Source organism: Leopardus geoffroyi, chromosome D2, assembly GCF_018350155.1.
Source record: "Leopardus geoffroyi isolate Oge1 chromosome D2, O.geoffroyi_Oge1_pat1.0, whole genome shotgun sequence".
NCBI lineage: Eukaryota > Metazoa > Chordata > Mammalia > Carnivora > Felidae > Leopardus > Leopardus geoffroyi.
Genome location: NC_059334.1, coordinates 33,586,546 through 33,609,969, shown reverse-complemented (window position 1 = coordinate 33,609,969; position 23,424 = coordinate 33,586,546). Strand labels below are relative to the sequence as shown.

Genomic DNA, 23,424 nt, shown 5'->3' with positions numbered 1-23,424 from the left:
TATGCCATATTTGATTTTGTTACTATTCAAGTATTTACTTGTGTTCTTCCCAGCTCTGCTCTTTTCTAAATATGGCATATGTAGGGGTGGCTGGGTAGCTCAGTCGGTTAAGCATCCAACTCTGAATTTTGTCTCAGATCCTGATCTCATGGTTTGTGAGATTGAGCCCCAATGTCAGCGCAGTGCCTGCTTGGGGTTCTCTCCCCCCCTCTCTCTCTTTTTATGCCCCTCCCTCACTCATCTAACTCTCTTCCTCAAAATAATAAACTTTTTTTAAATAAAAAAATAAATGTGATATACATAAAGGATTTCCAGCAGTTTCCTTAATTTTGTAGTCAAAAGTAAAAGGTTTTTTGCCTCAGACTTGTTAATTGAGTTTCCATGATGTGTAGTTTTATTTTTTTAATGCTATAATTCAATGTACTTTGTGTTTGAAAGATCATTAGCTGTTTAAACCTATGGATTCCTAATTCTGTCTTGTTTTAGGATTTAAGAAATTGCATCAAAGTAAAAACTGTAAAATCAATCCCTTTAAAAAAAAAACTTGGTATTTTGGAATCTGTAGGCTTCCGTGTATATGTCATTATACCCTATTACTGAGACCTTTTGAATTATATGATATTTTCAAATTGTGGCTTTCAGTAATTTAAGAAATTAGAAAATTATTCACAAAAAATTCTAAACAAAAGTTAAGCATTTTCTCGACTGGAATATGAATGTTATATCAGAGGGGAAAGGTTGAAAAGTTTTTGAAATTCAAGTTTATGTCTAGGATAAAAAATCAGTTGTAGAAAAAAATATATATAATAGAATAATTCCAGATATAAGATGGAAAATATATGAAAATGAGAACTGCTTACTATAGTAACACTCTGAATTTCTAATTTCAGGTGATGGAATATGAGAATAGGATTCGAGCATATTCCACACCAGACAAGATCTTCCGCTATTTTGCCACCTTGAAAGTAATCAATGAACCTGGTGAATCTGAAGTGTTTATGACCCCCCAAGATTTTGTGCGATCCATAACACCTAATGAAAAACAACCAGAACGTAAGTGCTAAAGGGAAAAATAAGATTATGATATTAATTTTTTTATGTTCTTCTTTGTATTGCCTAATCGTTACAGGTCCATGCAATAATTATATTCATTGTGTACTGACTGAATGTCACGTATTATTCCAGTCTTTAGCAGTATAAAAGAGGAGCCCACAGTCTAATGAGCCAGTCCTCAACCAGGGTACCGGGTTGAGGAGATTGTAGTCAGGTATCATCTACTGGAAAGATTTAAAGACATATGGTACTTGTTGTCATTGGGCCAAGTGATTGCAGATGGGACAAGCAGCAGACAGACTAAAAAGCCTAGAAAGGAGGAGACTTTGGAGGAAGACATTTCAGGGTGTAGAAGCTTCGAAGAACCATTGTGTATACCTGGAAATCCAGAGTGCGGCATGCATGCCCAGGGCCAGACACATGCTTGGAAAACACTTGAGTGAGCTTGTACTTCTTGCTGATCTTTGTGCCCCATGCAGGGAAGTAGTGAAAGTTAAAGCAGAGGTGTAGCAGCTGTAGCTAAAAATTAAAGGAGGTCCCCAGCTCAGAGCCAGTCTGCAAACATTAAGAGAGTTGGTGTTTTTTTTGTTTTGTTTTGTTTTCATTCTTTTTGCCTCAAACATTTGAATAAGTCTTTGTCCGGTCACTTGCTATTTAGATAATAGAACAGAAATTTCAATGATGACACAAAACAGAGAACACAGCCTTTGCAAAAAAAATATTTTGGAAAAAAATCACTAAACATTGATGAATGTAGTCTTCCACAATGTATATCACACCAAACACTGGGAAATAGGGAGAATCTGGTTTTCAGAATTACCCCATTATAATATTCAAAATGTTCAATCTTTAATAAAACAATTTCATGGCATACTAATAATCAGGAATAAATGACCCATCAATAGAAAGAAAAAGAAATTGACAGAAACCATCCCTGAGGAAGCCCAAGCACTGCACTTACTAGATAATGACTTTAAGTTAACTGTCTCAGGGCACTTGGGTGGCTCAGCTGGTTAAGCGTCCAACTTTGGCTCAGGTTATGGTCTCAGGGTTCGTGGGTTTGAGCCCTGTGTCGAGCTTGGTGCTGACAACTCAGCCTGGAGCCTCTTGGGATTCTGTGTCTCCCTCTCTCTCTCTGCCCCGTTCACACACTAGGGCGCGCTCTCTCTCTCTCACTCACTCTCAAAAATAAATAAACATTAAGAAAAAAAAGATGTTAATTATAATCCCCCAATTAGACATTAAGAAAATAACTCTTTCAAGACAAAGACATTATGTATTGATAAAAGGATTAGTTCATCAAGAAGATATAAGCGTGGTAAATATATACATACCAAATGACTGACCCCAAAATATATGAAGGAAACTGACAGAATTAAAGGGAAGAATAGTTCTTCAGTAATAGTCGGAGACTTCAGTACTGCCATTTTGATAATGGATAGAACATTTAGAAAGAAGGTTAGTGAAGAAAGAGGACTTAATGCTATAAGCCAATTAGACCAAATACACATTTATAGAACATTCCACTCAAGAGCAGCAGAATATAGTCTTTTCAGGTGCATATCAAACATTCTCCAGAATAGACAAGATAGACTGTATATTAGGTTATGAAATAAATCTTAATGAATTTCAAAGATTAAAATGATAGAGTATCTTTTCTGATTACAATAGAATGAAACAATCCATATGTAACAGAAAGAAAACTAGAAAATTCATAAATGTGTGGAAAGTAAACAGCATACACTTAACCCCTAGATCAGAGAAGAAATCACAAGAGAAATTGGAAAATACTTTGAATAAATGAAAGAGAAAATAGAATTTAACAAAACTTATGCAGTGCTGCAAAGTAGTGCATAGAAGGAAACTCATAGCTATAAACACCAACATTTAAAAAGTTTTGTTTTTTTTTTTTAATTTTTTTTTTCAACATTTTTATTTATTTTTGGGACAGAGAGAGACAGAGCATGAACGGGGGAGGGGCAGAGAGAGAGGGAGACACAGAATCGGAAACAGGCTCCAGGCTCTGAGCCATCAGCCCAGAGCCCGACGCGGGGCTCGAACTCACGGACCGCGAGATCGTGACCTGGCTGAAGTCGGACGCTTAACCGACTGCGCCACCCAGGCGCCCCTAAAAAGTTTTTTTAAATGTTTATTTCTGAGAGAGAGAGAGAGAGAGAGAGAGAGAGAGAGAGAGAGCGCATGAGTGGAGGAGGGGCAGAGAGAGAGAGCGCATGAGTGGAGGAGGGGCAGAGAGAGAGAGCGCATGAGTGGAGGAGGGGCAGAGAGAGAGAGGGAGACAGAATCCAAAGCAGGTTCCAGGCTCTGAGCTCTCAGCACAGAGCCTGACACGGGGCTCAAACTCGTGAACTGCGAGATTATGACCTGAGCGGAGTTGGTCATCTAACTGACTGAGCTACCCAGGCGCCCCTATAACCACCAACATTTAAAAAGAAGAATGATCTCAAATCAATTTCCTAAAAATAGGTGTTGGAACTAAAAAGAAGAGCAGACAAAACCCAAAGATAGAGAAATAAAGAAATAATAAATGTTAATGCAGCAATAAATGGAGAATAGAAAAACAATAGAGCAAATCAACAAACAAAATTTGATTCTTCGAACAGATCCAAAAAAATGAGGGGCCTTTAGCTAGACCAGGGAAAAAAAGAAGCAAAATAACTAAAATCAGAAATGCAAGTGGGGGGGCGCCTGGGTGGCTCAGTCGGTTGAGCGTCCGACTTCAGCTCAGGTCATGATCTCACGGTTCGTGAGTTCAAGCCCCGCGTCGGGCTCTGGGCTGATGGCTCAGAGCCTGGAGCCTGCTTCCGATTCTGTGTCTCCCTCTCTCTCTGCCCCTCCCCCATTCATACTCTCTCTGTCTCAAAAATAAATAAACATTAAAAAAAAAAATTTTTTTAAAGAAATGCAAGTGGGGACATTACTACCTACTTATAGAAATAAAAAGGATTATAAGAGACTACTATGAAGGATTGTATACCAACAAATTGAATTACCTAGATAAAGATGGAAAAATTTCCAGACACAAACTACCAGAGCTCTTAAAATTCAACAAAAAGACAAACAACTCAATTAACAAATGGGAAAGGACTTGAATGTACATTTCTCCAGATAAATATGCAAATGGCCAATAAGCACATGAGAACATGCTAAATGTCATTAAGCATGAGGGAAATACAGATCAAAAACACTATATACTACCTCACACACATATTTAAAAAACAAAGAAGTGTTGGTGATTATGTGTAGAAATTAAAGCCCTCATCTATTGCTGGTAAGAATGTAAAATGGTGCAAACACTATGGAGAACAATTTGTCCATTTCTCAGAAACATGGAATTAACCGTATGACCCAACACTTCCACTAGTAGTATAAGCCCGAATGAATTGAAAACAGGTGCTCGAATGAGTGCCTGTACACGAATATTCACAGCAACACTATTCACAATACCCCAAAAATGGAAACACCCCAAATGTCATTTAACAGATGAATGGATAAACAAAGTATAGCGTATACATACAATGGAATATTATTCAGATGTGGTTGAACCTTGACAACATTATGTTAAGTGAAACAAGCTAAAGACAAAAGGCCACATATCCTCTGATTTTATTTATGTGAAATATCTAATATAGGTAAATCCATAGAGATAGAAAGTGGGTTGTTAGTTGCCAACAGCTTGTTGGGGGAATGAGAACAGATTGCTTAATTGGTGTGAGAATTTCTATTTTGGAGTGATGAAAAGGTTTTGGAACTAGATAGAGGTGGTAGTTATGCAACACCGAAGTACTAAATGCCACTGAACTGGATGGATACTTTGAAATGGTGATTTTATGTTAATGGAATTTCACCTCAATTTTTAAAAGTGGAAAAAAGAATGTGCAGTCAGTCCTCATTTGCAAATTTTGTGTTTGCAAGTTTGCATCCTCACTAAAAGGTACTTGTAATCCCATAATCAGTACTTGCAGTGCTGTTGAGTCATCTGCAGATACATGCAGAACAGCAAAAATTTGAGTCACCCATTACATATGTTGGCCAGCTGAAGTCAAGCAAACGAAGACTCTGCCTTTTTGTTTCAGTTTTCTTTCTTTAAACAAGTGTCCATGGAGGGAGGGCAGGAGAGAAGAGAGAGAGAGAGAATAAAATGTCTTAAACAGAAACGCACATAAATCAAGTTTATATATTGATCAGTTAACAAAAATGTTGTGACCAGAGGTTCGAGAAACCCAACCCTGTATTTCCCCTAGGAGAAATAGGTCAGTATTCAGCACTTCATTTTTCATGGCAATTTTATAGAGCATAAATGCCACAATTAGCAGAAATCAGTTGTATATGGTACAGGAGTAGGATATAAAAATGAAACTGTTCTTTTACAGGGTATGTTTAAAGAACATATCCTAAAGGGGGCAGCAGTTGAGTTAAGCTTTGAAGTATGAATAATAGGGGTGCCTGGATGGCTCAGTCAGTGAGTGTCCAACTTTGGCTTAGGTCATGATCTCATGGTTCGTGGGTTTGAGCCTCGCGTTGGGCTCTGTGCTGACAGCTCAGAGCCTGGAGCCTGCTTCAGATTCTGCCCCTCCTCAGCTTGTGCTCTCTCTCTCAAAAATCAATAAAAATTAAAAAAAAAGAAGAAAACTGAATAGTTATTCATCATGTATTTGAGAGGGAAAGGGCATCATTCAGATTGAGTAAATTGTATGGTCAGAATACAGACGTGAAATAGCAGTGTGAGCTTGGGGACCAGCAAGAGTTATGTTTTCTAACCAAGGAGTTTATAATGTTTTGCCCATATTTATTAACATTAAATATCTCTAGGACAAATGAAAACTCCAGGTAGAACTATCACCTCTCAGCAATACAGGAAATCTATATATTTATATATTTTGTTATGGAAATTTTCAAATATAAAAATGCAGAGAATAAAATCAATTATAAATCAGCCTATATATACCTATCACTTAGCTTCAACAGTTGTCAACACATGGCCAATCTTTTTTTTCTTTTTAAGTTTATGTATTTTGAGAGAGAGAGCAAAGAAGAGGCAGAGAGAGGGAGAGAGAGAATCCCAAGCAGGCTCCATACTGTCAGTGCAGAGTCCAATGCGGGCTCAAACTCATGAGCCACAAGATGATGACGTGAGCTGAAATCAAGAGTTGGATGCTTAACCAAATGAGCTACCCAGTCACCCCAGCACATGGCCAATCTTATTTCATTTATAACTTTCTTATTTCTTCTCCTCACTCTAGATTGTTTTAAAGCCATTCAGACATATCATTTAATCTGTAAATACCTGTGTGTGTCTAAAAGATAAGTACTAAAAAAAACAATAATAATTTTTAAATGCTGCATTTTTTGAAAATAGCATTTATTTCTCAATAGCATATATCCAGACACTGTTCAAATTTCCTTCTCTAAAAAACATTATGTATAGTTTGTTTGTTCAAACCAACCTCCAAAGATGGTCACACTGTATTTGTTACCTCTTAAGTCTTAACAGCGTTTTTTTTTTCTCTCTCTCTCTTTTTTCTTACCATTTGTACAAGAAGAGTTTTATGCCTTGTTTACATCTCTCAGCCCCCCTTTCCCCTTTTTGCTCAGATTGTTGCTGCAGCAGTTAGAATAGAGGTCTAGCCTGGCAGGAAGAAACCTCAACTATACAATGCATCCCTTGCTTTCTACTTTAGAGCATCTCTGCTACTGTAGCATGGGACCTTTGCAAGAGACCACTCGACCATATGGGCATGTACACATGTATTTAGGTACAAAGGAGTTTACTCTTTGTTGAGACTTGGTAGATAAATTCTCTCTTCTCCATTGTCTTGGGTGGTCAGTTCTGAGACACAAACTACATGGTTTCTTAGATGGGCCAAGGAGAAGTGCGCCCCAGTTGTCTAAAGCAGCAATCAGCTCCATAACACACCCTTGAATTGGCTTTCCCTCCTTTCCTGGTTCACTCTTCCTGACCCTGTTACACTGGTTCCCTACTTTTTAGGAAACTCAGTCTAGACGTCATTTATTTGTGAAGGAATATAAGTCATTTATATTATAGATTTCCCTCATTTGGGATCTTACTGATTGTATCCCTATGGTATTATTTAATATGTTCTGTACTTTGCCTCTCACCCATGTTGCAAATAAATAATGAAGCAACTAAAAGAGTATACCAAAATGTTGATTCTCTAAATGCTGAGATTATAAGGAATTATTTTACTCTTTTTTATATGTTCCTTTATTTTCTAATATACTTCATATACATTTATTCAACAAGTATTGATTGACCTCTGCTATGAGTTAGACACTGTTCTATATGGAAGGGACGCAGTAATGAATAAAATAGGCAAAACTTCCTGTCTTTATAGAGTAGAACGTCTTTTATAATCAGAAAGAAGGTATATAAAATTTCCACTAATTGCATTGAATTTTAGATTAAGAGCCTTTTAAATTAGTTTTAGCTCCTTGTTTTGGGAGATGTGGGAGAGATTAAAGAAGGCCTCTGTGTAAGATAGGGAAACAAGATTATAAAATATATTCCTGGTTTTTATGGTAGTAAAATATTTTTGTACCTGTGAAATTATTTCTGATACCCAGATAAAATCTAAATTATATCAGTAACTTTAAGAATGTGTTTTGCGGGGCGCCTGGGTGGCGCGGTCGGTTAAGCGTCCGACTTCAGCCAGGTCACGATCTCGCGGTCTGTGAGTTCGAGCCCCGCGTCGGGCTCTGGGCTGATGGCTCAGAGCCTGGAGCCTGTTTCCGATTCTGTGTCTCCCTCTCTCTCTGCCCCTCCCCCGTTCATGCTTTGTCTCTCTCTGTCCCAAAAATAAATAAACGTTGAAAAAAAAAAAATTTAAAAAAAAAAAAAAAAAAAAAAAAAAAAAAAAAAAAGAATGTGTTTTGCTTCCAGTGTGACAGTGAAAATGCAGCAAGACTTGAGGCAGCTCACTGAAGATATTTGGTCATTTGAGGAAGATTATTTTTTTTTCCCTTTGGAAATCATATTTTTTAATTGCTTCCACACATTTTGATGTTTAACTTTGTAATCTTTTTTTTTTTAATTATCAAAAGATCTGTTACACGAACAGAATAGTTACTAAATGTCTAATATGCCATGCACATTCCTGGTTTTCATAAAAAGCCAGAATAATGAATGATTGATTTCCCTTTAAGGTGAAAATCATGAGGGAATATTATAATAATATTAAAATGAGATTGGAAAAATTGGCTTCATTTTTGTTTGCTCATGAACAGGAATATCCACAAATATTGATGCAGCAGAAGTAAAATATATATTATTCCTGTGTGGGTTAGAATAAAGAAAAGAGTAAGGCTGGTTTTTTATAGTTTAAATTTCTATCATCACATGGCTGGACTCTAGCCAGTAGTTCATATTTCAGCTTTGTTTTGTCATGTCTTTCACACATACCATATCCCAGGATACTTAACAGATCTAAATTTATTAAGAGTTTTAGAACAGTTTAAAAATAATCGCAAAGCACACAAAGTCCTAAAATTAAGCAGTTTTAAAATGAGTGGAGAGGGGCGCCTGGGTGGCGCAGTCGGTTAAGCGTCCGACTTCAGCCAGGTCACGATCTCGCGGTCCGTGAGTTCGAGCCCCGCGTCGGGCTCTGGGCTGATGGCTCAGAGCCTGGAGCCTGTTTCCAATTCTGTGTCTCCCTCTCTCTCTGCCCCTCCCCCGTTCATGCTCTGTCTCTCTCTGTCCCAAAACTAAATAAACGTTGAAAAAAAAAATTTTTTTTTAATGAGTGGAGAGCTGATGAATTTCAGTAAAAAGCTCATTAAGAATGTTTTTGTACTGGGGCGCCTGGGTGGCTCTGTTGGCTAAGTGTCCAACTCTTGATTTTGGCTCAGATCATGATTTCGTGGTTCATGAGATTGAGCCTTGCGTTGGGCTCACGCTGACAGCAAGGGGTCCGCTTGGGATTCCCACTCTCTCCTCCCTCTCTGCCCCTACCCTCACTTGTGCACTCTGTCTCTGCCTTTCTCTATATATAAATAAATAAACCTAAAAAAAGAATATTTCTGTGTGACTGCCAAGAAAATTTAGAGTATCCTGGGGTGCCTGGGTGGCTCAGTCAGTTAAGCATCGACTTCGGCTCAGGTCACAATCTCATGGTTCGTGAGTTGCAGCCCCGCGTCGGGCTCTGTGCTGACAGATCAGAGCCTGGAGCCTGCTTTGGATTCTGTGTCTCCCTCTCTCTCTGCTCCTTCCCCACTCGTGCTCTGTCTCTCTCTATCTCTCAAAAATAAATATACGTTAAAAAAAAATTTTTTTTTAATTTAGAGTAGCCACAGTTAAGTAGGAGAGACATTAAATGGAAAAAAAAAAAGTGTAGTATATGACTTGAATATGTTTCATCTCCCTCTATGCGCAGTCTTAATGTCAGCACCATCCCTGGTATAGTGAATGAGGCAGTTGCTTCAGGCTCTGGACTTTGAGTACTCTTGCTGCTGTAGTAACCAGTTTTACATAGCCAGCTAGTGATTGGGAGAAGCAGCAGCATGGGGAGAGTTTTTAAAGTACTATATAGAAAAACTTGAGCTTTGGTCAAGACAGAGAAGATCCCTATTTCCTTTTCACCTTACCCCACTGACTGACTGTATTTATATTGACCCGATTGTCCTGGATTCCATATTCTCTCAAGAATGACCCTTCATGCATTTAATAGTCTTACCTAGCACACTTTTAACTTTGAGACACATAATTTTATACTTGATCATATACAGTGGGTTCTGGTTCAAGATGGTGATGTAGGAGGGTACTGAATCTCCTCCCACAGACGCACCAAATCTGCAGCTACATACAAAACAATTTCCTCTGAAAGAAATCCAAAAACTAGATGAGCAACTCCTACACATTGGACAAATGAGAAAAAACCCACATTGAAATAGATAGGAGAGGCTGAGACACAGTCTTGCCATAAATTCATCCCTGGCACAGTATCCAGTGGTCAGGAGAGAACTTAGCTCTGAGCTACTGGAGATGCGAGGGCATTGAATGCTACAGCTCGCACCCCAGTTTTTGCGACCTGCACCAGAGAGATGAGCTTCCTGAACATCTAGCTTTAAGGCCAAGAGGCCTTATGTCTTTAACACCCATAGGGCTGACCCAGAGGCAGCTGCCTGAAAAGCGCCCAGTCTTGGTGAAAGAGGCCTATGTTACTTATCTTAAAGCTTCAGCCCGAGGGGCAGGCCTCTCATTTAACATACATCTAGAGGCATACAGACACACTCTCCAAAGACAGAAGCCAGTGGGCTCCATCTTTGCACTCTCCCTCTGCCTCGCTCCAGGTTGCCAGTATCTCCCAGAAAAGAAAGTGTGCACGTTTCCAGTGCTCTGGTTTGTGTCACTGCCACCCAGGACACACCCCTTGATTACCTGGCTGTGGTTGGTGGCCTGTGGGGCTTATGTTTGCAGGTCCCATAGGACTGTAACAAATGGAGAAACACTTCTTAATTGGCTACTCCCCCAGGGCACAGTGCAGCAAGAAGAGACTGAAAGACACCTCTAGTTTTTCTGCGATAGAGGCTTATTGGCTTATCTTTATTATTAGAAGAGCAGGCTTCTAATTAAACACACATCTAGGGGGTAGCGACTGTTCTCTCCGGAGACTAGGGAGACTGACGGGTGCCATCTTCATGCTCTCTTTCCTCTGCCCCAGGTTGCAGGTGTTTCTGAGAAAGGAGCTTGTGTGCCTATTTGGCTTCCTAGTTTTTGTGGCTTCCACCCAGAAGACACATCTTTTAATAATTTGGCTCAGGTGACAGTGGGACTTGTGTTTACAGATTGAATGGATAGTAACAAACAAAAGCCAATTTTTAACTGACTATCACTGCAGGGCTCAGTGCAGAAGAAGCAAACAGAAACACCCACGTCCCCTTGTTCCCTTGAAAGAGGTATATTTGCATAATTTAAAAGCTGTGGGCTGAGAGTCCAATTAGCCTGAATCTAGGTGCTGACTGAGATTTTCTTCTTTGAGATACTGAGAGATCTTGGCATACCCTCAACTACTAGGAGTCTCTAAGAATAAAGTAGGCTGCTTGGACAATCAAAGGTTTGAAAGACAATCAAGAACTAGGGCAGGGCTGAACAATAAGGTTCAGTTTCTTTCTTTCTTTTTTAACATTTAAAAACATGTTTATTTTGAGAGAGAGGCAGAGAGCATAAGCATGGTAGGGGCAGATAGAGAGAGGGCAACAGAGAATCCCAAGCGGACTCTGCACTGTCAGCACAAAATCCAACACAGGGCTTGAACCTGTGAACTGTGAAATGATGACCTGAGCTGAAATCAAGAGTTGGATGCTTAACCAACTGAGCCACCCAGGCACCCCAATAAGGTTCAGTTTCTACATGAGGTCACTCCTTCAAGGTTGAGAGAGGTGGCTATTTTATCTGCATAAAAACCAATACAGAGAGTCAAGGAAAATGAAGAAATAGAGAAATGTATTCTAAAAGGAAGAACAAGATAAAACCTTAGAAAAAGACCTTAATGAAATGGAGATAAGTGATTTACTTGATAAAGAGTTCAAAATAGCAGTCATAAAAATGCCTACCAAGTTCAGGAGAATAATGCATGAATAAAGTGAGACAGTCAACAAAGAGAAAATATAAGAAAGTATCAAATAGAAGTCACAGAGCTGAAGAATACAATAATGAAATGAAAAATACACTAGAGGGCTTCAATAGCAGACTAGATGAGCAGAAGAAAGGATCTGTGACCTTGAAGGCAGGGCAGTGGAACTCATTCAATCAGAATAGCAAAAAAGAGAAAAGAACGAGAAAGAGTGAAGATAGCTTAAGGGACAAATGGGACAACATCAGTGGACTAACAGTCACATCATAGGAGTCCCAGAAGGAGAAAAGAAAAAGGGGCAGAAATCTTATTGGAAGAAATAATGTCTGAAAACTTCCCTGAGCTCGGGAAGGAAACAGACATCCGGATCCAGGAGCTCAGTTTTAAATAAGATTAATCCAAAGAGACTCACACCAAGACACATTTTAAAGTGTCAAAAGTTAAAGACAAGGAGAGAATCTTAAAAGTAACGAGAGAAAACTTGTTATGTATAAGGGAACCTCCATAAAACTATAAGCAGACTTTTCAGCAGAAACTTTGCAAGCCATAAGGAAATGGACCATATCCAGAAATTGCTTAAAGCAGAAAACTGCTGAACAAAAATATTCTACCCAGCAAAGCTGTCCTTCAGAATTGAAGGAGAGATAAAGTTTTCTGGACAAACAAAAGCTAAAGGAGTGTATCACCACTACACTGGCTTTATGAGAAATGTTAAAAGGAGTTCTTTAAGCTGAAACAAAAGGGCACTAATCAGTAACAGAAAAAACATATGAAAGTACAGAAAATGAATATATTTTTGAAACATTTTTGTGCTGTTTTCTTCCCCAACAAGATAAGTTACTTTAGTAGAAGAACCTTCTCTTCTAGTTTTACTTTTAGTTCCTTGTAGTGCTGCTGAGTGTAGAGAAGGTATTGATCAGCAGCAATGAACTGCCTGTTTCTATATGGCCCATGAGCTGAGAATGGTTTTTACTTTTTTCTTTTTCTTATTTAAAAAGAATGTTTTGAAATAAATAAATAAATAAATAAATAAATAAATAAATAAATAAATAAATAAATAAATGAAAAGAATGTTTTGTGATACTTGAAAATTACATGAAACTGAAATTTTGGTGTCCATGAAAGAGTTTTATTGGAGTATATCCACACTCATTCATTAGGTGTTGTTCATGACAGCTTTCATGCAGTAGCAGAATTGAATAGTTGTAACAGAGACTATATGTGGCCCACAAAGCCTAAATATTTACTGTCTGGTCTTTTATGCAAAACATTTACTGACCCTTTCCAAAATAATAAGAAATCCATTCATTGTTCTCTGACCCTGGTTCCTGACACAGAGCTCCTAAAGTCCTTGTAAATAAGATTCTGGGAGCTATCCAGGATATGTTCTTCTCATACTGATGGCAGAGTTGAAAGAAATGAAACCAACCTCAAAAGTCCATTCCACTCCCCTCCTCTTTTCTTTCCCTCCTTTTATATTCTGTTTCTGAGATGAAACCAATTTAAATATAGGTATTAAACTGGACTTAGAATTTTTTTAAATATATAGAGAATATAGGAAATAATAGAAAATACTCTTGTAGCCATTACTTGTTTTTTTCAAATTTTAGTATTTACCATATTTGTTTCATACCTTTATTTTAAATTATTTTGAAAACCCTGTGTATCGCTCTGAAATGTCATTTCACTCCCTGTCTTCTTAGGGATAACCACTGTCCTTAATTAGGTATTTATCATTCCTGTTGAAGATTATAACATTCACATATATCCATTTTCCTTCCATAACCCCTAGAGAAGGACAATGATTATATTCATTTCCCTGCATTGACATTGGACTTAGCCACGTGATTTCCTCTGACTAATGATGATATACATTGTGTTCAAACAGAATCTTTAAAAAGAGTCAGTTTGTGGTTTGCTATGTTGTCTTTTACCTCTGCCATCTTCCACAGAGAGGCTGCTGCCCCATCAGCCTGGATCCCAGATTCAATACTCTGTGGAGTAGAGCTGCACCCAATATGTGATAGATAAGTAGCATGAACGATATATAAGCTTTCCTTATTGGAAGCCACTGAGATTTTAAGGTTATTACTACAGTGTAACCTGGTCTACTCTGACTGCTACATTTCCCCTGTTTTTTAATATGTTGAATATATTTTTACATATGCACGTCTGTATATTTGTTGATCCACGTAGCTGTTGTTCTCTTATTTTCACTGCTGTATAGTTTATCATTTGTATAAATATGTCAGTATTTAATTTATCCATTTTCATGTAGATGAACATTTAACTTATTTCCAATTTTGTTAGTCATCTATTGCTGTGTAACAACCAACCACAAAAAGTGAGTGGCATAAAGCAGTGAGCATTTATCTAGCTTCTGCATCTGCAGGCCATGTGAGGTAGACTCTGCTGATCCCCGCTGGCCTGGCTCTGTACGTAGGCTCAGGTTTGGTTCATCTAAGCAAGGGCATCTCTGCTTCATGGTTTTGTCAGCAAATTTGTCAGGCTGCTCTCTATGTTTCTCATCCTTTTTAGACCACTGGGCTATCCAGAATATATTCCTCTTACAGTACTGGCAGAGGTGCAAGAAAACAAGCCAACCTCAGAAGTCCATTTGAAGGATCTCTTATGTCATACTGCTAATATCCCATTGGCCAAAGCAGGTCATGTGGCTGAGCCCAAAGTCATTGGATTGTCCCTGGAGGTCAAGAGAAAGAAAGTGAATATTTGGGAACTGTAGTATGCCAGTGTTTTTTACTATTACAAACTGTACCACAATGAACCTTCTTCCATTTGTGCCCTTGTGCATATTTGCAAGAAGTTATTTTCTTTTTTTTTTTTTTTTTTTTTTTTTTAATTTTTTTTTCAACGTTTATTTATTTTTTGGGGGACAGAGAGAGACAGAGCATGAACGGGGGAGGGGCAGAGAGAGAGGGAGACACAGAATCGGAAACAGGCTCCAGGCTCTGAGCCATCAGCCCAGAGCCTGACGCGGGGCTGGAACTCACGGACCGCGAGATCGTGACCTGGCTGAAGTCGGACGCTTAACCGACTGCGCCACCCAGGCGCCCCACAAGAAGTTATTTTCAACATATACCTGGAAGTAGACTTGCTGGCCTCTGGGATACATTCCTCTTCAAATTTTCTAAACATTGCCAAGCTGGTTTCCGGACTAGATATAATAATTTACATATTCTCCAAGAATGTATGGATTTTCTCTTCTGCATTCCTGTTAACACTTGGTATTGATAGACTTAATTTTTTAGCAAACTGATTAGAATGAATTATTAAATCCTTGTGGTTTTATTTTGCATTTCACTAGCAACTAGTGAGGCTTATCATCTCCAAATATTTATTGGCTACTCATATTGCCATTTTATGAATTATTTATCTTCTTTACTCACTTTTCTATTTGATTTTTTTATTAGTAGAAGTCCTTTATATATTCTCTGTTGAAAGCTGTCATATATATCTTGCAGATATCTTCTCCTAGTCTATGGCTTGTCTTTTTATTTTGCTTCTGATAATTTTTAGTATACAGAAGTTGCTGGCATTTTCAAATGTAGTTGTGTTTTCCTTGATGGTTTGTACTGTTTCTTTTTAACTACTTTATTGAGATGTAATTAACATAGGATAAGTAGCATATATTTAAAGTATTTGATGAGTTTTGATATACTAGTCCCATGTAGGTACTAGTGAAACCATCATCAGCATAATCAGTATAATGAACATATTCATCACTCCCAAAAGTTTCTTCATACACATTCGTAATTCTTCCTTCCTGTTTTTTCCTACCTCCTAGGTCCCAGGCCACTAGTAATATGCTTAGTATCTTCTGTTTGTTTTTTTTTTTTTAATTTTTTTTTAACGTTTTATTTATTTTTGAGACAGGGAGAGACAGAGCATGAACAGGGGAGGGTCAGAGAGAGGGAGACACAGAATGTGAAACAGGCTCCAGGCTCTGAGCTGTCAGCACAGAGCCCGACGCGGGGCTCAAACTCACGGACTGCGAGATCATGACCTGAGCCAAAGTCGGCCGCTTAACCGACTGAGCCACCCATGCGCCCCAGTATCTTCTGTTTTGTATTGATTATCTGTCTAAACTCTGTCAGTTATTGAGAGAAGGGTGTTGATCAACTTTAATTGTGGGTTTGTCTTTCATCCTTTCAGTTTTATCAGTATTTGCTTCAAATATTTTGAAACTCTTATTAGGTGCATACATGTTTAAAATGTATTATTCTGTCTTCTTAATGAATTGACCCAATTATCATTATGTAACTGACCTTTATGCTAATATTTTTTTTGCTGCAAAGTCTACATAGTATCCTATTTATGTAGACCTCCTTATTTTGATTCATTTTTCATGATATATCTTTTTCTATCCTCTTACTTTTAATTTACCTAAATATATCAGTATCTTTAAAATGAATGTCTTGTAGACAACATACAGTTGGGTCTTATTTTTTATCCAGTGTGATAGTTTCTACCTTTTCATTGTGTGTTCAGATGATTTGTATTTAATGTAATTTTTCATATGTTTGGATTTAAGTCTACCATTTTATTATTTGTTTTCTCTTTTTTTTCCATCTTTTTAAATGTTCTTTACCCCTTCCTTGCTTCCTTTTTGGATTACTTGAAGACTTTAAAAAATTTTTGATTTTGGGTTTTTGACTGTATTTCTTTGTATATCTTAAATTTAGTGGTTGCTGTAGAGATTATAATATGCATAATTAACTTTTCACAGTTAACTGAGAATTTATATTTTACTGCTTCAAATGGAATATAGATATCTTACCACTATATAGGTTCTTCCCTAATTTATGATATAGCGTCATATGTATTACAGCTACATACATTGAAAACTCCACCAGACGTTGTTTTCATTTCAACTGTCATACATAAAGAACTTAAGAGGAAAAAATGGTCTGTTATATGTATCTAAATATTAACCATTCCTATTGCTCTTTATTTCTTAAATTTCCAATTTCCCTCTGATATCATTTCCTCCCCCCTTGAAAGATAGAATGTGTTGTAGAGCAGGTCTGCTGGTGGTGAATTCTGTTTACCTTCATCTGAGAACATTTTTATTTTGTCCTCATTTTTAAAGAATATTTTCACTAGATAAAGAATTCTGGGTTGAAATTCTTTTAGCACTTTATGTTTTTTTAATGTTTATTTTTTGAGAGAGAGAAGGAGAGAATGAGCAGGGGAGGGGCAGAGACAGAGAAGGAGACACAAAATCTGAAGCAGGCTCCAGGCTCTGAGCTGTCAGTACAGAGCCCCATGTGGGGCTCAAACTCACAAACTGTGAGATCATGACCTGAGCTGAAGTCAGAATGAGCCACCCAGGCACCCGTCTTTTAGCACTTTAAACTGGCTGCTTTGGAGAATTTTTTCTTTGACTTTGGTTTTCAGAAGTTTGATTTTTTTTTTTTTTTTAATGTACCTTGTTTTGGGTTTACTGGGCATCTTGAATCTGTAATGAAATTACTGAAGACAAACCCATAAAATGAGAAGAGATGGTATCCAAGGAGGATATTCTAAAAAGTACATATATTTAGGGTACAGGCAGAATAGCCACCAAAAGAGTTTAAGGAGTTACCAAGAATAAATGAAGATTATTGGAAGAAAGTAGAAATTTAGATGTGTCATCTTAGGCAAATTATTTAACATCTCTAAATCTTAATATCCTTATTTGTAAAATTGAGATCATAGCAACTAATTTGTAGGGGTAAGAAAATTAAAATTTACATATATGTGTGTATATATATACATGGAAAGCATGTAGTATAGGACCTATAAAAATGCTTAGTAGATTATAACTTATTACAATGATTATTAAGACAAGATAAAATCAAGTGACTACAGTACAATAAATAGGTCACATATCTAATGAACTAGAACTATACTTTTCTGCCCTATGTTAGTTTGTGTCACTGAAAAATATAACCATTTTAATAAATTTTTGGGGGTAATTGCAAATATTGAAAAACAAATCTTTAAATTTGGGGGAGATAGCTGAGACTTCTTAACTATAATTATTCAGAGTTTTCGTTTACCAAGCTCTAATTTATTGAGCTTGAAATGATCTATTTGATTTAGTTTCACCTTTGTCTTTTGACAGAAGGAGTTGCTATCTTCTTTAAAACAAGTCTTTTAACTGTTCACTCTGAGGCTTAAACTGAGAGTATTATTTTTGTTGTTGTTTATTAATTTTTGAGAGAGAGAGAGAGACAGAGTGTGAATAGGGGAGGGGCAGAGAGAGAGGGAGACAGAGAATCCTCAGCAGGCTCTGCATTGTCAGCGCAGAGCCCAATGCCAGGCTCGAACTCACAAACCATGAAATCATGACCTGAGCTGATGCTTAACGACTGAGCCACCCAGGTGCCCCTGAACTGAGAGTATTCTTATAGTATTTCTTGCACGTTTGTATTATATTTGGTGAGATTCAAGAAGAGAAGCAACTGCCACAGTTAAAAGGTTTTTGGACAAAATCAGAAAGCCATCATTTAATCTTTCTGGGCTTCAGCTTTCTCATTAACAACAAGGTTAAGTGTGTTTACATCACACTATGAACATTAAATGGCTTTGAAATTTCTTTGAATAAAAGTCTAAGAATCATAGGAAGCCCCTTAGGGAGAATAGCATAGTGTCCAGTGTTTTTAAGCTGGGACCCAAAGAATGAAGGTGGAGAACCATTTTATATGGAAGTCACTTGAGTATCATTTTCCTACTACACATGCTGTGTTTCTGCCTTCATTCTCCATACTCTTCCTCCCCCTCCCCCTGCCCCCCCCCCCCCCCGCGGTAAATGGACCTAACAGAATCTCTAGAGTAGTAGGAAGAATAGCTTGAATTTTCATCCATCCGCATTTCCCATACTCTACCCCAGCCATTTAAGAACTGATCTAATCTGTCCATCTGCTTCATTTGATAGGTAAAGAAATCTAAATATAACAGACAAAATAATCATCTTAATGTTTTTTTCATCTTAAATGTATTAGTCTTTTGGCCTACTTTATGTCTGTATTTGCTTATAAATGACAGGAATTCTCAGTATGTGCCAGGCTGTCCTTACACATACTTCCTTTTTTTGCAAATGCACGTGGGAAAACATTTTCCAAACTATAACAGAGCATTCAGTGAAAACACAAATCTGTTCTATTTTCTCCACCCTCCCAGTCCATGTCACATATGCAATCACTTTTTAAATTTTAAGTTAACTTTTTAGTTCTTTTAGTACACTAAATATATAATACTATATTACTATACTATTACTATAATACTTTGAATTACTATATTACTATAGTAATTACTATAATAATTTACTATAATTTGCTATACTATTACTATAATAATTTGAAATGTGGCTAGTTTGAATCGAGATATGTTAAAATTATAAAATATGCATGAGATTTTAAAAACAGTATAAAAAAAAATACTTCATAATTTTTATATTGATTACATGTTGAAATGATGCTATCAAATATATTTTGTTTAACAAAGTAAATTATTAAAATTAATTTGACCTGTTTCTTTTTATTATTTTAAAGGTGACTGTTAGATTAAGTTATGCATGTGGCTCACATTTGTTGCTCACATTATATTTCTGTTGGACAGTGCTGCTCTAATTATTAGTAAGCATGTATTTCCCTTAGTTGATGTAGCAAGTTTACTCATGAGTTACCTGATTCTAATCTGATTCTTATTCTTTTATAAAGGACCAAGAAGGTTTTTTCTGGAAAGTCTTAGGATTTTCCTATTCTCGGTATTCTGAAATTTCAAAAGCATACACTGAATTGTAGGTAGTTTTTGTTCATTTTGCTTAGAACACTTGGTAAGCCCTAGTTTGTGTCACTCTTCAGCTCTGAGAAATTTTCTGCTAATGCTTTTTGAATTATTTCCTATTTTTTTTTTTTTTTTTTTTTTAATTCCTCCCTATTTCTGGCAGCACTCTCAACAATAGCCAAATTATGGAAAGAGCCTAAATGTCCATCAACTAACGAATGGATAAAGAAATTGTGGTTTATATACACAGTGGAATACTACATGGCAATGAGAAAGAATGAAATACGGCCTTTTGTAGCAACGTGGATGGAACTGGAGAGTGTTATGCTAAGTGAAATAAGCCATACAGAGAAAGACAATATCATATGTTTTCACTCTTATGTGGATCCTGAGAAACTTAACAGAAACCCATGGGGGAGGGGAAGAAAAAAAAAAAAGAGGTTAGAGAGGGAGAGAGCCAAAGCATAAGAGAGCATAAGAGACTCTTTTTTTTTTTTAATTTTTTTTTTTGAGACAGAGAGAGACACAGCATGAGCAGGGAAGGGGCAGAGAGAGAGGGAGACACAGAATGTGAAGCAGGCCTCAGGCTCTGAGCTGTCAGCACAGAGCCCGACGCGGGGCTCGAACTCTCAAGCTGTGAGATCATGACCCGAGCCAGAGTCAGACGCTTAACCGACTGAGCCACCCAGGCACCCCAAGAGACTCTTAAAAACTGAGAACAAACTGAGGGTTGATGGGGGGTGGATGATGGGTATTGAGGAGGGCACCTTTTGGGATGAGCACTGGGTGTTGTATGGAAACCAATTTGACAATAAATTTCATATATTGAAAAAACAGAAAAGAATTCCTCCCCATTTCTGAATGAGAAAAGGTCTTGTATGATATTAGACTTCTAGTATTGAGTCTCTGTTTTTCTTTTTGGCAGTGGTCCTGGGAGGAAACCTTATCCTGATCTTTTGACAGTTTATTAAAATATAGGAGGAGATAGGCAAACATAGTGTTAACTGTCTACAACTCTTTCTTGTTCTCTGTTCTTCTTTCATAGAAGTGCATTCTACTTTTTAAAAAAAAAAATTTTTATGTTTTTATTTTATTTTTGAGAGAGAGACAGTGTGAGTGGGGGAGGGATATAGAGAGAGGGAGACAGAATCTGAAGTAGGCTCCAGTCTCTGAGCTGTCAGCGCAGAGCCTGACGTGGGGCCTGAACTCACAGACTGCGAGATCATGACCCGAGCCTAAGGGACGCCCAACCAACTGAGCCACCCAGACACCCCAAGTGTATTCTACTTTTATGACTGTGTTATCTTCTTGAGTATCTGTAAAGTTTCAAATTAGATTTTCTTTTTAAAAAAAATTTCCTTCTGTTTCCTGACTTACCTCTTTGTTTTGCAGTCAGTGGTTTATTTTTTTTTTCAAGACAAGCTTCTAGAAGTAAAGTGCATTTAAGATAAAGAAAATGTGGAACCAAAAGCATAGAAGCAGAAATGCAAAAAGCTTCCTCTGGGAGCAGTGACAATCTGATCATTGTAATACTGTGGATGTAATGAGATAAGGACCTGAACTAGTATGAATATAGTGAGAACTGAAAGAAAAGAACTGAGTAATTATGCATGAAAAACAAGTGTACTTATTAACTGATTTCTCCACTGTAAACACCCGACAGCACCCCCTTATTGAACTAGTTATATGCTCCCTTGTAATGTTAATTATTATATGCATATGCCTTCCTGACTAAATTGTGACTCTTCAAGGCAGGGATTATATCCTACTCATTAATTTCTTTTTAAGTTTATTTATTGTGAAAGAAAAAAAGAGCACAAGTGGGGGAGTGGCAGAGAGAGAGGGAGTGAGAAAGAATCCTAAGCAGGCTCTGCACTCTCAGCATAGAACCTGATGTGGGGCTTGAACTCACGAAATGTGAGATCATGACCTGAGCTGACATCAAGAGTCGGATGCTTAACCAACTGAGCCACTCAGGCCCCCCCCCCCACCGATTAATTTTTTTATAGGTGTTTATTGATCAAGCACTATGCCAAGCACTGGGATAAAGCAGTGGGCAAAGACAAATAATCCCTGGCCTTCAGGATACTTAATTACTTATATCTTTTTCAGTGCTTAGAATCTGATGTTCAGCTTTTCCAAAGAAAATATTTGTTACTTAACCCAACTTTATTTTTTTTTAATTTTTTTTTTTTTTTACATTTATTTATTTTTGAGAGACAGAGTGAGACAAAGTGAGAGCGGGGGAGGGGCAGAGAGAGAGGGAGACACAGGATCGGAAGCAGGCTCCAGGCTCTGCGCTGTCAGCACAGAGCCCGACGCTGGGCTCGAAGCCACAGAGCGTGAGATCATGACCTGAGCCGAAGTCGGATGCTCAACCGACTGAGCCACCCAGGTGCCCCACTTAACCCAACTTTAAAAGGTAATATTAGAGGGGCGCCTGGGTGGTTCAGTCAGTTGGGCGTCCGACTTCGGCTCAGGTCATGATCTCACGGTCTGTGAGTTCGAGCCCCACGTCGGGCTCTGTGCTGACAGCTCGGAGCCTGGGACTGCTTTAGATTCTGTGTCTCCCTCTCTCTCTGCCCCTTCCCTGCTTGTGCTCTGTCTCGCTCTGTCTCTCAAAAGTGAATGAGTGTTGAAAAAAAATAAATGAATGAATGAATGAATGAATGAATAAAAGGTAATATTAGGGGGATGCCTGGGTGGCTCAGTTGATTAAGTGTCCAACTCTTGATTTTGGTTCAGGTCATGATTTCACGGTTTGTGAGATCTAGCCCCACCTTGGGCTCTGCACCAACAGCACAGAGCCTGCTCGGGATTCTCTCTTCCCTCTCTGTCCCTTCGCTGCACCGTCTTTCTCTCTCAAATTAAATGAATAGGATGGCTCAGGGGGATGCCTGGGGGATGCCTGGGTGACTCAGTCAGTTGGGCTTCCAGCTTTGGCTCAGGTCACAATCTTGTGGTTCGTGGGTTTGAGCCCCACATCAGGTTCTGAGCTGACAGTGTGGAGCCTGCTTGGGATTCTGTCTCTTCTCCTCTCTCTCTGCCCCTCCCACACTCTCTCTCAAAATAAATAAACTTAAAAAAAATAAATAAAACTTTAAAAATAAATAAATAAGTAGATAGATAGATAAGAGGTAATGTTAGGGGCACCTGGGTGGCTCAGTCGGTTAAGCATCCACCTCTTGATTCCACCTCAAGTCATGATCTCACAGTTTGTGAGATTGAGCCCCAAGTTGGGCTCTGCACTGACAGTGCAGAGCCTGCTTGGAATTCTGTTTCTCCCCCTCTCTCTCTCTACCCCTCCCTCGCTCTCTCTCCCTCTCAAAATAAATAAACTTTTTTTTTAAGGTAATATTAAGATGGTCTATTTGTATCTCGTTAGGCATGTTGCAAAATTTAGTTTGTTATACTATTCTCTCTTTAACTTGATACAAAAAATGTATGCATTCAGATTAAACTGATATCCTTCACCTGATTTAAAGGTAATATAGTACATTGATGTAATGAAAACAGCCCACCCTTGAAAGAGTCTAGGGTTCTAGTTTGGCTCTACTGATGAACAGGTTTGCACATGAACTTTTATACTCTATCTTCTCAGAGCCTTACTTTCTCATGTGTAAAATAAAGGTTGGATCTTTTAGCACTTAAACTTTGAGTCTGAAAGTAGAAAAATTTCTTTATTCCACATAGCCTTTGAATAATGTGGCTAAGCCATCTAGTATATATATTTGAATGACTGGAAATGACAGCTGTCATTTGATATGTTTTACTTGAGTTATAATCATTGATTAAATATTGTTTTTTCCTCTTTTACAGACTTGGGTCTGGATCAATATATAATAAAACGCTTTGATGGGAAGGTGAGCAAGCTATGACACTTAACATATATATCCTGTTGTTTACTAAGAATATTTTTAAGTTCCTCTAGAATTATTTGTGAGAAATTTCTGAATGCTTGTTTATCTTACCA

At 37.8% G+C, this 23,424-nt stretch overlaps 1 protein-coding gene across 8 annotated transcripts in view; it reads left to right on the top strand.

The window, feature by feature from the left end:
- The window catches only part of MICU1 (mitochondrial calcium uptake 1), a 254,880-nt gene that overhangs the window by 85,218 nt on the left and 146,238 nt on the right, over positions 1–23,424 (top strand). For 7 of the 8 annotated variants that reach the window (XM_045437716.1, XM_045437712.1, XM_045437715.1 and 4 more), the window contains 2 exons: positions 891–1,053; positions 23,271–23,314. In XM_045437716.1, coding sequence (XP_045293672.1) covers positions 891–1,053; positions 23,271–23,314 — 207 coding nt within the window. The remainder of the gene's footprint in view (positions 1–890; positions 1,054–23,270; positions 23,315–23,424) is intronic. The other variant, XM_045437718.1, reaches the window with a different exon arrangement.